The sequence below is a fragment of the Vanellus vanellus genome, assembly GCF_965231255.1.
Source record: "Vanellus vanellus genome assembly, chromosome: 5".
Classification (NCBI taxonomy): domain Eukaryota; kingdom Metazoa; phylum Chordata; class Aves; order Charadriiformes; family Charadriidae; genus Vanellus; species Vanellus vanellus.
Window position 1 is genome coordinate 49,721,433 of NC_138910.1, and position 16,184 is coordinate 49,737,616.

Genomic DNA, 16,184 nt, shown 5'->3' on the forward strand with positions numbered 1-16,184 from the left:
TGTTTAACTCTCACCTACAAAACACTAATTATATTTAATTATTTAGCTTTGTCTAAATCTTGGTATTGGTCAGATCAATAGCAGTCCGCACACTAGCAATATCTGACACCTAAGTTAAGATACTTGCAGGACTAGCATTTAAACTGGTTTACTCCCTGCTCTAAATCAAGTATTTGAAGCTTTTATAAAGTAGCCTAGAGCTGTTTTACAGCAAGCTCAGCAAGCTGTTCAAGTCAGAAAGCAGTTCCCAACAACAGGTAGGGTTTACAAATTTTTATTGGTTTAAATCAGTACCAGGCAAACATTACCAGTGTGGTAAAAAAACAACTTTGCTTTTTTAGTGCTGTTCCTGCAAGTCTAATTCATTATTCTGCAATCTTCCCCCTATTAAGAAAGACATAAGAACCATTATAAGGCACCAAACCAGCACACAAAGCTTGCTGGGAACAACTCAGACCTTAGATTTTCATCTCTGTTCAGAGAGAGAGTTCAAGCTAAGGTTATCATCATTTGTTCCAGCAAATAAATTTCGTAATTACTACAGTTACACTGACCTTTTCTGTTCTTCATACAGTAGAGTTTCAAAGTTGCCTTGTCACCTAAAGCAAGAAAACACAATTAACATACACAATAGCACAACTGCTAAAAGCTCCACAGCAGCTTTGTAACCTCAGAGAAAAGTGGAACGGAAATTGCAATATCACAGTAATTCATTTGGCAGAATCGAGTTTCATCAGTGGCTACAAATACTCCCAGAGATTTTTAACAGAATTCATCTGCTATATGGTCTTACCCAATGAAGCTGCAGTCAGTGCAGTCCTGTCCTGAAAAAGAGAGACGTTTCAGAATAACAGATATCACTATATGCAAGTTTATTTGAAATTCTATTCACCAAACTGATTTTACCTACAAAGAGGATGCATTTCAGCTGAAAACTGACAAGAACTTCAACTTACAACACCCAAATAGGATATACAAAGCTTACAAATCCTAACCGAATTGGAAATACGGGATTACTAACTCCAGAAGAATGGGGGAAAAGTACAAAGCTACTATTTTGCTTTGTGATACTGTCTCTCCCCAACAGAAAGCCATTTTCAGTTAGTTTTGACACCTAAAATACAAGTCCCATAGAAATCATCCCAAAAAAATCTATCCTTAAAACTAAGAACCAATCTGTTGGGGGGAAAAAATGTTTGTACAGCAGTTTTTGTACAGAATTCACCTAAACTTGTGTAGAGCCAACATAAGCAAGACTAGCAAAAATTAACGAGTAGTGACAACCACAGCACATAGGGTTGGTATGTTGTTTAGTTCAGGAGTGCAGTGTTATAGTGTCAGTTTACAGAATAGCCAGATACATCAGGTTATCAGTTATGACAGGAGTTGTTTGCTGCTCTGCATTCTGCTGTACTACATTATCACCACTGTATTGGCTAAGTGGTCTCTGCTGATTCAGCTCCTTTACTATTTCTTCTGTGTAAAGACATCAAGCAATAAAACCCCAGTTTTTAGAGTCACTGAGGCTATGTCTGTTCATACAAAGAGAACTCTACACAAAGTTTACCACTGACTAGTTCAGGAATTGCCAGGATATTTGCTCAGAAAGAGCCCTTCCTTTTTAAGCCAAATTCAGAACTACGCAAACAGGCATTCTTGCTTCAAGCGTGTTATATTTATTCCTACAGTAGCCGAGAGTGGCAGAATCAGAATACAATAAAGGCAGGCTGATCTATTATATGACTACACCCAGGTAGTCTACACTCACCTCAGACATAAGTTAGTCCTGTTTCCCACACAAACTTGCCACAAGCTTCACCCTGTAACATGCAATTTTATTAACACAGTCTCTTTGGCAGTGCTTCAAGAGTTAGAGTGCATGTACTGTTTCAGTGCAAGAGTCCTCCTCAGCCTCTTTCAGAGAGATTCCCATTGCTTAGAATTAATCATCACAAACAGTACATGCTTAGAGATTTACCACTTTAAGTATTTAAGGGAAGTGCTACTCCCTGCAAAAGCCCACTACCTAGTTTAACCTGTGAAAAGATAAACAGCAAATAATTGTACTGGTTTTGGTTAGCACAAGATCTGCACTGCCAGGTTACCACATTCTTCGTCATCAACTAGAAACTCAAGCAGTCCATAGCAACTACATTATTTTAACTGGTCTATACTATTTCTTTGCAGTTACAGAAAGCAATTAACATTATTAAGTTGTAAAAATGTCTTATGGCAACTGAGAAGCAAGCAGCTTACCAAGTAAGAAGCATCTGTCACAAAGTATCTGGCAGTTCTCCCAGTCTCAAATGTAGGATACACACAAAATTATGTCAGCACAATGCTGATGTTACTCCAGAGCCTTATTAAGGCCCACAGAAACTCCTTTTTATATAATTACCATCTCTTATCACTGTCTTTGGTCCCAAATTATAAGATTCAGTCCCTAGCACCTTGGGAAAACAAACCCTGCAGGCTGCTGGTAACCTGTGATCTATTGACAGAGGTAAGAAAATCCTAAAGGAACCTTCTGCTTAATGTTGCAGCTACACTGCAATTAGAGGCCAGCATCTAGTAATTCCCCGTCACCTGTCACACAGTTCTGACCAGTCATATGCATTTGCTGGCAACTTACTTTTGCTGGTAGCATAGCACTACAAACTGCATCACTTCACAGCTCCACTGCACCAGGCCTGGAACAAAGCAAAGTATCAGGACCACGCCCAAGCAAGCATACAAGGATGAAATCTAGTCAGGTGCCTGAAGTCAGATAGAGCTAATTGCAGACCTCCATGGTTGAAGTCAAGGTAGTCACATCTCATCATGCAGGCAGTTCATGCTGTCAGTCACTGGACAGCTATCTGCTTTAGGCTAAGGTTGCTATGGGGAAGAGGGCAAATACACAAATACTGCTACCCAATCAACTTCATGAACTCACAGACACGCAGTAGTGCAGGGTTTAGCACAAACCAGCCTGTCAAGGCTGGGTCCTATCCAGCAGTTCTCCCCTTAAGCATCCTCCTGTTTCAGCCAAGATACAAACAGCAGACAACACTGCCCCCTTGCACCTCCTCCCCAGCTTACATACAGTTAAATACTTAATTTCCTAGGCATATATTTTTTTAGGCTAATACTTGGCAAAGTTAAAACAAGTACTTACATCATTATGAGAAACCCTTTGGAAGCCTGCAAAGCAAGAGTTGCTATTAGATAGAGTCCAGCAGAAAGTTTTAGCATAGCTGAAGTTCCAGGGAACTACTGTATCAGCGTTTAGTCAAGTTTTATCCTCACTGGGATCAGAGACCTGATTCAACATCATCTACAGTAGACTGCAACACTTCCATCCCCTTCCACAACGCAGGTGTAAAGCCATCTCCCAGCACTCCCTCTAACACCCTTGAAACGTTAATTCCTCAACTTGAGACTGCTGGAATTACAGAAAGGAGCAAACCTCTAAATTGCGGAGTTCAACAACATGAACTTGGCATAAACATCTAAGTTGGCCTAAACCAGGAAAAGCATTTCAGATACTAAATTCACAGTACTGCCACATTCACCATGCAAGGCATTTAATTTAGTCTCAATAGGCACATTCTAGAAATCTTAACACTACAAAACAATTACTTAATGCTTTTACTGTGAAGCACAGGAGATCTGAAGGTACACTTAGGATACTAGTATTTTTGCTTCAGATTTTCCAGACACAAAATGGATTTGTAGACCCTCTTATCTCCAAAAGCAAACTCCCAAGTTCAAACACAGCACAGCCAAGCGTAGCATCCATCTGAAAAATGTTTTTAAATTACCTTCAATTAGGAAGGCCTTGTCTTCAAGATCAGTAACAGGTGAAATAGCTTCTCACACTAGAGGCACAGGTATTCTCTGTTTAGGGCAGCCTGCAAAGCAACAAAACACATAGATCTTGGAGCAGTATCACCAGATTCATCAAGCTTTTGTGTTACTGAAATAACAAGTTCTATCTGATGTATTTGCGCTTAATTTGACAAGCACAGCTTACTCTGTCCTTGCATTCATCCTACTGATTTTTTTTTAATGTTTCACCCATTTACTGACCTTCTGAGACAAATTTTCAAAATATACTGATGGAGTAAAAAAAAAAAAAAAGTAGTGTTTTAACCCTGAGCTTTCCACATGAATTGTCTGTCAACTTATCTTAAGGAACAGGAGGCTGCATCAGACAGGAGCGAAAGACAGTAGCAGCGTGATCACCACAGGTCATCTGCTGAACTATGCTGTCATCACACACAGCCTTTTCACACATCAGAGATATACATTAGTTTTTAGAGATGCAGACAAAATATTTACCTTGCACAGCTTATAGCTTCATCTCCCAGAGCCTACAAAAACAACAACAAAAATCAGATTCCCTCAGCCTCCATGGCCAAGCCTACACCTAGCAAGAGATCACAAGAGGCAGATACATCAGATAGGAGCGAAAGACAGTTGTTCGTCACAGGATATTCTGCTGAACTATGCCATCATCACTGTATCTGCTTTGGAAGAACAGTACTAAGCAACGGTCTCTTGCGACAGCTTTGAAAAATTAAGTTTTCCAAATAGAACATATGAAGAAATGTTCAAGAGTTTTTGAATACCAGCAAGTTATGAATTGTTTCTGCGTATTGGTGGAAATTATAATCCAAAAGCAATTCCTTCTTATTTTATACATCCCACCCTTTCCACGGCACTGTTTCAGCAGCTCCGTAGAAGAAACCCCTACACAAAATATGCATTTCTCACCAGGTGATGTTTCTTCTGCAAGTCTTCCAAGTGCACAACTCAAAGCCTGAAAGAAAAAAGCTTATGAACAGTATATTCAGAAGTAAAAACATCAAGAGGAATTCTAAGATATTGTGCCTCAGATGAAAGTTATGGTGGTAAAAGTGCTCATCATTCTCTTGGTCAAGAGTAGCAAATAAGTGTCATCATTGTGGCACCAGAGGGAAAACCAGCTCAGGGCATAAAGTGTGCCTACTGATGTTATTAGAGCAAAAGATACTATCTAGAAAACCACTAAGCACATTTTATGTTTAATTTTCAAGAAGCATTTATTTACCTTGTTAAGTAGCATCAAGCCTCCATATTCGGTGGCAGATCTGAAAGATACAAGAGTTTCAGATGCTTGTAGAACTAGGGGGGGAGAACCTCCAGCAGTGACACTAAGCACAGAAAAAAGCCTCAGCACATAGTTTTCAGAAATCACTTCTGTCCACTACTCTTATAATGAAACCATCACAGGCTCTCTGAGTTAGTCAACATCAATCCAGATAGTTACAGGTGTTCCAAAACATACATCAGTCCCTTTTCTCCAAATAACAAACTATTGCTGTGTATGGTGCAACAGCAGTAATGAAGGGCAACAGCAGTAACAAAGGATAAAAGGTATCTAGGATGCTATTGTAGTCTGGTTAGAGGCTGAATTACTGATTCAGAAACAGGAGCTTCACATCCACTTTGCAGCACAAAGACATGAATTTCCCAGTAGAAGACTGAGGACTGCCTGAAGAGACACCATAGGCAATTACTGGATTACAAACACTGGTCCTATAGTTTCCTGAAATACAAGGGTACTCCAGGCTAGTTGCTATAGTGTACTATATATTATTTCTCAATTTTGGCTCCATATTTCAGAAGCAGCACCTACCGGTTTTGAAGCCATTACAAGGAAATGTAGTTGATGCATCTTGAACTGAAAATGAGAGAATATCCGTTAGTTTTTCTTCCTTGAAGAAAAGATGTTTACTCATTCTCTTTTGAAAAACGCAAGTAAAATTTAAAACAATGCTCTAAGCCTTACAGCAAAGCTCTTCCTGATGCAATCTACACTTCAGCTTTTTTGAGACATGGCCACAAAAATAATTGCTAGCCCACATTTTAAAGCAGGACAACTAAGATTTATTTTCTACAGCTTCAATTCTAGTGTATAACCACCGAGTCAGTCTGGCAGCCATGAACTTCGTTTGGCTGCTCAAAAAGGAGCACGTGGTGTTTCAGCCATGCCAGACACACCACTACACACTATTCCATGTCCAGCTCAGATATGTTGGTATTCATCAGCCTCTCAGATGTCCCTACCAACATAGTTTTCATCATGTGCAGGCACATGGAACTCCAAGCAAGCTATCTTACTACTTTGTTAACGTGAGGTATTTAATTGCATCACTTTAGAAAGCCAACTATTACCCAGAGCACATGACAGGGGTAAGGCTTGTCTCCCCATTTACCAGTAGGCTATTGTGCAGAGAACAACCTCCACCTTCCCTAAAACGAAAGGCCTCTCCCCAGCCTGGCATCTACTTCCGAGCATTAATCCATAGAGGAGCAGGCAAACCTTAATCCTACCACAGCACTTTTTATTTATCAAAGCTACCTAATTAAAGCCTAGTGCAGAGTTGAAAAACAAGAGAGAAACCTAACGCTTATCTCTGCGGCAGGCACATGCCATCTCGCCCTCTTCCAGTACCACTTGCCATGGTAAAGGCCTCCCTAGCGAGGCTCCGCAACGCGAACAGCCTCCCACTCCTCAGCACGCACACCCTCGAGCTGTTATCCCTTTTGAAACCCGAGAGACAAGCCCAGGCCGCCGGTTCAGTCTCTCCGCTGCGCTCAAACCCAGGGCACTACCCAGCCCTCACCACGGCGCCGCGGGGTGTCGGGCCTTAAGCCTGAAGCTCCAGGGAGCCGCCACCCCGGTGGGGCCTACGCTGGCCTCCGCGCTTCCCACAACCCGCGTGGAGACTCCACGGCAGCCCCTCTCCCACACGACCCCCCAACTGGGGTCTCCGCTACCTACTCTTCCCCGCCCCACCGCCCCCTGGGGTCGCCACGAGGCGTAGTCCCCTCAGAGCGCCCCAGCGGCCTGGGCCGCAGACCGGGCCGCGCCGACCCAATCCACCTCCATCCAGCCCCGACAGCGCCCATCAGCGAACAAGCCCCACCCGCACCGCCTCCACACTGTCCCCGGCGCGGCGTGGGCCCACACCGGGCGGGAAAATCCACCCCCAGACTCACCACCAGGGCCACGCCGAGCGCCCCTACCCGCCCAGCACCGCCAATCCGAAAGGGCTGCTGGGAACCTGCGCGACTTTTATATAGTCCCGCCGCCGGTCACGTGAGCGCGGCGCGGTGGGAGGGACGCGGCCCCTCCCCTCTGGCGTCACGTTTGGGGGCGTGGCGTGCCCGGGGCGCGGCGAGGGGGGCGGGCTGGGGGGGGAGGGCGATGCGCGCCGCGGCCTCACGGGCGGGAATTTTCTTCCGGGGTGCGGCCCGCTCGGGGGGTTTCGCTTCCGGGACGCTGCTGCGGGCCCTTCCCACCCCCGCCAGGTAGGTACCGGCGCGGCGCGGGCCCGGCGGGCCGGGCAGGGCGGGGCGGGGCGGGGTGGGGTGGGGTGGGGCGGGGCGGGGCGGGGTGAGGCCCGGGTCCGCCCCGCCCGTGAGGCGCCGTCACGCCCGCGGGGGCCGGCGCAGGGGGGCCGGGGAGCGCGGCCGCGCCCCGCCGCCGCCCCTCCTCCCCTCAGGGCCGCGGGGTGAAGCGGGGACCGCCGGGACCGCTCCCCACCTCCTCTGACCCTGGGGCCCTCCGCCGGCCGGGCCTGTCCCTCCCTGTGGGCTCTGCCGCCCCTCTCCGGGCTCGTCCCGTCCCTCCGACCGGCGCTGTGCCCCGCGGGAGGGGGAGCGGTGCGTTGTCAGCCCCGCGGGCGGGACGCCGTGGGGTTGGTTTAGCCCTGGGGGTGAGGGGACGGTGGGTTTCGGTCCGCCTTCTACGCGCACCCCCCGGTTCGGATCTTCAGGCGCTTCTCTGCAGCTGTCAGGGCTAAAAATTAACCGTAATCGCCTGGCGCCGGGAGCGAAGGCCCGGAGTCGTCGCTCATGAGCGGTTTAGTGGGGAAAAAAACAAGCACTGTTAAATTTGCTCGTTTAGCTGAGGCGGGGAAGGATGAGAAAGGCAGCATCTCTCATCTCAGTTTAGAGTTGCTATTGTTTTTTTCTTTATTAAGGTCCCATTGTAATTTGAAAGCAGTCGACCGGTCGTGGTAAATCTCAGCCCCAAAAGCTGAGACTTTTCAGTTCCACCTCCTCTCTACAGCTCCTCAGCTTGGCAGTTTTCTGACAAAGTACATATTCAGCATGAGCATCGTTTGCTGCAGATGGTGTGTCCCAGCTTTTTACGAGGCCCCGATGGATCGAGAGTTTCTCCAGGTCTTAGTAGTTGCACTTGCTCACAGGGTGAAAGGCGTTTTCTGAGATAAGTAAGTCCAAGTCTCAGCTGGTGACGCTTTAAGTTGTATTAAAAATAGACAAGTGTCTCAATATGTTCTCTGTGAAGAGCATTGCTCAGCAGGAGATCCCGTTCATCCTACAGGTAAAGGCTGAGATGATGAACTTGCGGTCCGGAACCAGGAAAGACAAAAATTGAGCTATCATTGCGCTGCTGGCTGAGGTGCGTAAGGTTGTTATAGACCCTTAAAGATACTGCTTCCTCAACACTGAGGTAACAAAGCGACGTGGATCCTTTTCTCCTGCCGTCAGCAGCAGATGGATTTTTCCTTGCCTTTGGAGCAAAAGCTCACAAATAGTTTTTTGAGCTCCCCTGGGAGCAGATAACTTCTGACTGGGGCTGTATACAGCCACGCTCAGCAGTTAGCATCTCAGTACTTTTGGGTTTTCCCCTTCTCTTTCTGTACATCCCCAGCTGTAACCTCCTGAGAAACGAACGTTCGGCCTCTGCCCCAGCTTCGCCTCCCTGTGTGAGCCTACCGGGGCGCTCGCTGCCTCAGCAGGGAGTGTTTCACCTTCGCAAAGGATGCCTGCCCGCCTTTCCTTGGCTTGCCTGCCTTAAGAGAATGCTTTGGAGTTTATCACTTTAGAAACTGGTGGTTTGGGAAGAGTATGAGATTACAGGCTCCCCAGTCCTGTAAACATTTGCACATACCCAACGTGATTTAGTCTGTGTGAGTGTTCTTAATGGTATAAGTGAGACAGCTCATTTGAGGAAAACCCCACACGTGCTTAAATGCTGCGGGGTTAGTGCTAGAGATACCAGCCCCATAAGAGAGGAAACGACTTATTCAGGTTATTTGCACTTCCATTTTTTATTTTAATGACCATCAGTACAATACAAACACTGAATAGACAGTGGGGAAAAATCAATTTGACAAGATTCAGTGCTTCTCTGTGGTTTGGGGTGGGACATCATGTAATAGTTAGCTAATCCTGCTGCTGTATCCTCCAGCAAAACAAAGAATGACGAAGCTTGACGCTCTTTATTGTGCTTAGGAGAACCCAATTCCTCCGTGCTACATTTTTTATTTCTTTTCTTTTTTCCTTCTAAAGGGGAAGGGGGCAAAAAGTTTTCAGACCTTCTTACTACATCAGGAGAAAAAAGTAAAACAACAAGATACCACCCCCATTTGCTCCCCTTTGCATGTTACTTGTAACATTACAGGTAAGATGTTGGATTTCTTATTTCACTGTTTTGTGCGTTTGAAGTTCTGCTCTTAATGTTGTATAGATGCACACCTGTGTGCTACAGTTGCTTCCTTGGTTTTTTGTGGGGTTTATTGCTTTCTTCTAAAAATAGGGGAAGGGGAGAAGAAGCCTTCAAGACGTGGCACTGTTAAGCTGCACCTTGTGAAGTTTTGTGCACCTCTGATCTCACCTACCCCAGAGACATGCAGCCACCCGGCCATTTAGTAATCTCTTTGCACGACTTCACAAGATTGACAGGCTGTCCTGCAGCTTCAGGTTTAGTAACATATTTTGCCAAGTTTGCACAAAGTCTGCTTTGGCATCCGAACATGCGCTATCCTGCAACCTTCATAAATTAAACAAAAAAAAAAAAGTCCTTCCAAGGCACACATGCTTTACTGTGTGCTAGTCCCTTAAATTCTGAGATTTCTTGGAGTAGAAACTGTGAGCCTTGGTATTCCCAGCCTGCCTGAAATTGTTTTGATATCTGCAGCACTCTGCTTAATCAACACTTCAGATGCCATCCAGCTTGGAAGCTGTTCATGCCACGACTGGTCTTTAATGAACATATTTACTTTCCTTTTTTGTGTTTAGTTTGGTTTTTTTTGGGGGGGGGGCAAGTTTACATCTAATTTTGGATCATTCTGAATTTTTACCATATATGGTCAGGGCTCCTTTTCAAACTTTGCCAAAATGAAATGTGATGATTATAGAAAAATGAATTATGGAAGGAAAACTAGGAGAGCTAGTTTGTTAATCCCCATTGTTCATAAGTTATATTTTGCTGTATGCAATATCTCAGACTACACAAACGTCAGCTTCTTTTGCCAGGGAGTCACTTGCACCCAGTGGATAGTGTGATAAGCTGGTGTTTAGAAGTGGATTCTGTTCTTTTTCTTTCACCAACATGTTATATATTTTCTGCCATGTGTCAAAAACACCATATATGAATATTTTGGGTTTAACGATGTACTTAAGATGCCTTGAGGTCAAACATGTGCTTGTCAGCTTTTGAAAAGTCTCTGAGGAGGATTTACGTCCTGTTGTTTCCTTCCTGATTCCTGTCCTACAAAGGAAGGATAGCAATATTACTTTCCCTTTTCAAAGTGCTTAGAAGGTATAAGTGCTAAGTATTTTGATCCATTATGCAATCAGTTGCCTATTTTTAGTACCTGAACCATTTTTAATGTTCTTTTTACAATGCAAATGTGCTTTTATTGAGGCTGACAGAACGAACTGTTTCAAGCACTTAAGCCACAGGGAATGGGGATCTATCAGGAACTGGTTTAACATAACTCTTGTGAAAGGTGGTGTACCGCACGTAAAGATCAGACGACTGCTGTGAGGCGCTTGTAAATTAAATGGTGAGAGACTTCTCTGAAAATCCCAGTATTTCAAACTGCATGAAAATAGGTGAAAAATGTTTTAAATGCAAATGATAGACTAGCTCTGTTAACCTTGGTATTTTTTACCCCTTTTCCAGTAGGGTCGTGCACCTGCAACTGGTACAGCCATGGAGAAGAGTGGGAACATTCAGCTGGAGATTCCTGACTTCAGTAACTCTGTTCTGAGCCACCTGAATCAGTTACGCATGCAGGGTCGCCTGTGTGACATCGTGGTCAATGTCCAGGGGCAAGCTTTCCGTGCTCACAAGGTGGTGTTGGCTGCCAGCTCGCCCTACTTCCGTGACCACATGTCCTTGAACGAAATGAGCACCGTTTCCATTTCTGTCATCAAGAACCCTTCTGTTTTCGAGCAGCTCCTTTCCTTTTGTTACACCGGTAGGATATGTCTGCAGCTGGCTGACATCATCAGTTACCTAACAGCCGCCAGTTTCTTGCAGATGCAGCACATCATAGACAAATGCACACAGATTCTTGAGGGAATTCATTTTAAAATTAACGTGGCAGAGGTGGAAGCGGAATTGAGCCAGACCAGGACGAAGCATCAGGAGAGACCGCCAGAGTCTCACCGGGTGACACCAAATCTAAACCGTTCCCTGAGCCCGCGTCACAACACCCCGAAGGGGAGTCGTCTGGGCCAGGTTAGCACAGTGCTGGACATTCGGGAGCTCAGCCCACCTGAGGAGTCCACCAGCCCCCAGATAATTGAGCAGAGTTCGGACGTGGAAAGTAGGGAGCCCATACTACGGATTAACAGAGCAGGACAGTGGTATGTTGAGACGGGAATGGGAGACCGCGGGGGACGGAACGACGACGACGTCCGGGTGCTGGGAGGTGTACGCATTAAAACAGAGAACCTGGAGGAGTGGCTCGGGGCAGATCATCAGCCATCGGGAGAAGATGGGAGCAGCGCTGAGGAGGTCACTGCTATGGTGATCGACACCACGGGCCACGGATCGATGGGCCAAGAGGCTTACGCGTTAGGGTCCTCCGGAGCCAAAATGGTTAGGCCAACCAGCAGTGAGATTGACAGGTGAGGTTTTTTAACTTACTTACTGACCTTGGCTGTAAGAGGAGATTGTGCAAGATTTTCACTTGGCTGGGTTGGTTGCTTTGGAACATTTCACCCTTCTATTTCCTGTGGTCACCTTAAGTATAACCACTGAAGGATTTTTTTTTCCTGGTGTTAGGAAGTGTATCTGGTTTGGGTTATAGTATTTTGGCTGGGTAGTGATCAGACCAGGATCTCTAGGTACAGGCTAGCTTGAGAAATTAATTAGCACTTAGAGGTGCATAGGTTGGATTCTCTACCTCTCGATGTTTAAACTGAGGTGGGATTTTTGTCTAAAGAAGATGCTCAGTTCAGCCTCAGTAGATATCGGGCTCAGCATCGGAATTAATGAGGTCACATACAATATGTGTTACACAAAATATCATTGCAATGATGCCTTCTGACCTAAAAATCTGGGGGTGGTTCTGTCTGAGAAACAAGCCAGTCACCAGCTGTAGGTCAAGAGGAAATTTTCTTCCTGGTGGTCCAGGACAGCAGTGGGTCATGGGTATACATCTTCTGAAGCAGTTGAAGTGGAGACCCCCACTGAAGTGGGCCTCCACTGTTGTTTTGATTTATATGAAAGAGCAGAAAAGTCTTTATTGAAAATAGGTAGTGACATCTGCTGTGTTTTGATTCTCCATCCATCTGCTTCCCCTCTGCTCCAGCATTTGTTTTCTTGCCCTTAGCTCAGACCAAAGAACGGATCTGATAAAGGGCAGATCTGTTGTATTTGGGGGGTTTGTATTTGTGGGGTTTCCCTTCACATCTGCCTCTTCTCTTCTAGCTCAGTCGCTCTGCTCCCGTGGGGGAACAGCTACCTGGAAGCAGTGGATATTCTGTCACTTGTCGCTTGATTAATCAATGTGCAGGAATGATCTTGAGCTGGCCCTTGGGAGAGCAGTCCTTTCCTAGTTCCTTAACTCTTTTCCGTGGATCAGCTAGCCTCGAGCATCTCTTTTTGCACTGCACTCAATATCCACTGTTTTCTACCTGGAGTCCACCACATCACTTTTGTTTCACACTTACAAGGGTTAGGAGGGCGAGGGCAGTGAATGAGAGGTGCCTTTAGAGAAGTGGTTTCTTCTCCTCTTGTGCAGTTCCTGAGTCACTGGGCCCATATCGTTTTACTTGCGATAGCAACCAAAAAGCTCTCTGTTACTAAACTGGAAGCCAAATGACTCAGTTTTATTTTTCAGATGTTAAGACTGAAACCACAGACCAGTATGACTTGGTTTTTGCTTTATACTTGTGTTGTTCCGCCTCCTGTGTGTTAGCTGATGAGGATGAAGAGATGCTATACAGGTGCCTCTATTGCTCACCCATTGTTCTAAACACCATAGTGACCTGATGCCCATTAAAAACTCCGTTTACACTCTTCCCCCACCCCACAGATTTAGCCCTTCTGGCAGCATGGTTGCTGTGACTGAGCGGTACAGATCAAAAAGCGAGTCTCCCGGGCGGATGGATGAGCCCAAGCAGCCCAGTTCCCAGGTAGGCAGATCAAGAAGTTTGCAAGTAAATGTTGGCATTGAAGGTGAAGGGGACTGTGTTGTGATGAAGTGTATAATATTTTATATTTACAAGCAATACTGTTTGTGAAACGAGGACTTTTTACTGTTGCAAAGGGTTTAGTTGCTCACACTGAGAATGTATGCCATTGGTATATGATTTAAAACTGATTTTGGCTGTCATTTGGGATTTTGGCCAGATACCTGGAAAACATGAGGAGTTTCTCTCATTGTCTGAGGGCATAAATATGAACCCTTGTTCTGGGCAGGCCACCAACTCCTGAGGAGAAACCCCATTTGCCTGCAGAGTTGGCTCTGCCCTAAAACACTGACAGCAAATGTCTGAGCTGAGGGAGGAGGTGTTACTTGGCTTCTGTGGAAGACTGAGGGGTGACAACAGCTGAACCTTTCCATGCTAGTGTCAAAACCATTCCAAAAAGCCCTCCAGGCACTACACCAGTAAACCTTTAGGGTGGACTGTCAAAGGACCGTGGATTTGTAGGGAGGTCTCTGTCATCCCCAAGGGACTGTGTTGCATAGCAGAATTTGCAACCTAAAGTAGCTCTGAATTCTCTGCTTTCTTGCGGTATGGGCACAATTTTGGGGTAGGACAGAGAGATACGCAGAAATGCAGGAGAGCAATAGGCTATAGGGTGCAGCAAAGTAGGACACAGTGGTAATACCTGTGCCTAATCATTTTGATCTATTTTTTTTTTGTTGGATGCAGTCAGCATCGCAGTGCCACTGTAGTGCAAGTGTATCACCCAGCACTGTGTAGAACAACTCTTGTGTGCCTGGCAGATAAGTAATGTGTCAGTTCGTAATCAGATGACTTTGCTGGAGGCAGGTGAGGAGTTACCAGGCTGCTTTGCCCTTGAGTAAGTCCAAGTGAAGCAAGGGGGAAAAAAAAAATCATGATTGCTGTCTGCTAACTTTGTAATACACTTCCATAAAACAAAAGCTGCCTTTTTGTTCCTGTTTTGCCAAAGCTTTATTTTGTGTCCTCAGAATACATCTAGAAAATTTCAGGTCAAACTAACCCTCCAGGGCAAACGTGACATACAAAGCAATTTTAGCTCTACATACAGAAAAGCTGCTATTATTTCTCCATCGTGAGATGGCCTCAAACATAAAACCATAGGCTACCACCTACACGGGAAGTATCATCACCTTCCGGTCTTCTGGTATTGCCATATCGATGCTAAAAATAGTCTGCCTGTTTCCCCTGCCCGGTGGCAGCGGTAGAGTGGAAAGAAAGTACCATAGCTTTGTGCATCTCCTTTAGTCCTGAGCAGCTTACCAGTGCTTGTACAGTTGGATTCAACAGCACCTGGCAGAGTTATGCTGCTGCTTCTGCGTGCACAAGGAGAGGCCCTCCTGCTGTTACACTGCTTGCTTGTCCGTGTTTGGCATTGTTGGGAAACAGTGTAAGACTTGGGACTGCAAATACTGCATCCTCCAGCACAGAGGCATTCAGGAGACTGTCTGTACTCATTCTGAATATGATTGCCAGAAGTGGCTGTCCCAGAGCCTGAGCTTGCAGATCAGGGTTACCCTTGCCTGTTTGTCTTTCTGGCTTAAGAAAATAATAAAGAGCCAGCTAGTCCTTGCTGTGTGACTCGGGCCAGGTGTACTAGCTCTCTGGGCTGCAGATCCTCTTCTCCAACGCTGCAGGGCTGGGATGGGTTACACACCCATTTAGGCAAAAGTGATTCATTATAAAATGAATCCTGAATGACATCTGAATAAATACCTCTGTAAAGTGACACCTGAAGAGTTTCAGATATGACTTGTAGTTTATGCCACCTTCATTTTACTGCAAGCTCATCAATTGCCACCTTCTTTTAACCTTTAGTAAGTAAAACAGAATGTGGTATACAGTATTTTAATCAAACTGGCCCAAGTTTTTAAAAAAGTAACATGTATTGACACGTTTCATCCACAACTCAATCGGTGGCTAAGCGCCTTCCTGATAAGAGCTGTCTTTTCTTCTCTGGATCTAGCGAATGAGTTGGCAGAATGGGCCGCCATAGCAGAGGTTTCTAATTGATTGCTCATTTGTCTTCAGCCCCAAGGCTCCAGTTAAGCATTTAAATGTGTGCTTGAGGTTGAAGACATTATGCTGCTGATTTCGAGGTTTGGCACATGCTTCAGTGCTTTACTGGCTGGACTGGGGCCTGATCTTCTTTCCTGCAATTTGTTTTAGGCTGCTTGTTATTTAAATTTCTGTTGCTTCCTTTGCAGGGGGAGGAATCGGCCATGCTTGGAGTGAGCGGTTACGTGGAATATCTCCGGGAGCAGGAAGTTTCAGAGCGCTGGTTCCGGTACAACCCACGCCTCACTTGTATTTACTGCGCCAAATCCTTCAACCAGAAAGGCAGCCTGGACCGGCACATGCGTCTCCACATGGGCATCACGCCTTTTGTCTGCCGCATGTGTGGGAAGAAGTACACCCGCAAGGATCAGCTGGAGTATCACATCCGCAAGCACACAGGCAACAAGCCCTTTCATTGCCACGTCTGCGGCAAAAGCTTTCCTTTCCAGGCCATCCTCAACCAGCACTTTCGGAAGAACCACCCTGGCTGTATGCCTCTGGAGGGGCCTCACAGCATCTCCCCTGAGACCACCGTCACATCTCGAGGGCAGGCGGAGGAAGAATCTCCTCCACAGGAGGAGGCTGTCGCTGTGGGGGAGACGGCACAGGGATCTGTGTCCACAACTGGGCCAGATTGA

The 16,184-nt window shown here is 45.9% G+C and overlaps 1 protein-coding gene and 1 long non-coding RNA gene across 2 annotated transcripts; one reads left to right on the top strand and one right to left on the bottom strand.

Moving 5' to 3' along the window:
• Positions 1-151: 151 nt before the first annotated feature.
• LOC309672855 lies at positions 152-7,074 on the bottom strand. Its single transcript, XR_014269267.1, has 12 exons — positions 7,030-7,074; positions 5,663-5,707; positions 5,075-5,114; positions 4,759-4,804; positions 4,324-4,355; positions 3,804-3,893; positions 3,158-3,183; positions 2,633-2,690; positions 1,769-1,820; positions 794-824; positions 555-599; positions 152-384 (listed from the first exon to the last, which is right to left on the bottom strand). It is a non-coding gene; the product is annotated as an uncharacterized lncRNA (long non-coding RNA).
• Positions 7,075-10,987: 3,913 nt separating this feature from the next.
• ZBTB37 (zinc finger and BTB domain containing 37) lies at positions 10,988-16,184 on the top strand (the record flags this gene model as incomplete). The annotated part of the gene is made up of 3 exons (XM_082483575.1): positions 10,988-11,922; positions 13,335-13,434; positions 15,696-16,184. The coding sequence occupies exons 1-3, from the start codon at positions 11,000-11,002 to the stop codon at positions 16,182-16,184; spliced, it is 1,512 nt and encodes a 503-aa protein (XP_082339701.1). The 5' UTR covers positions 10,988-10,999.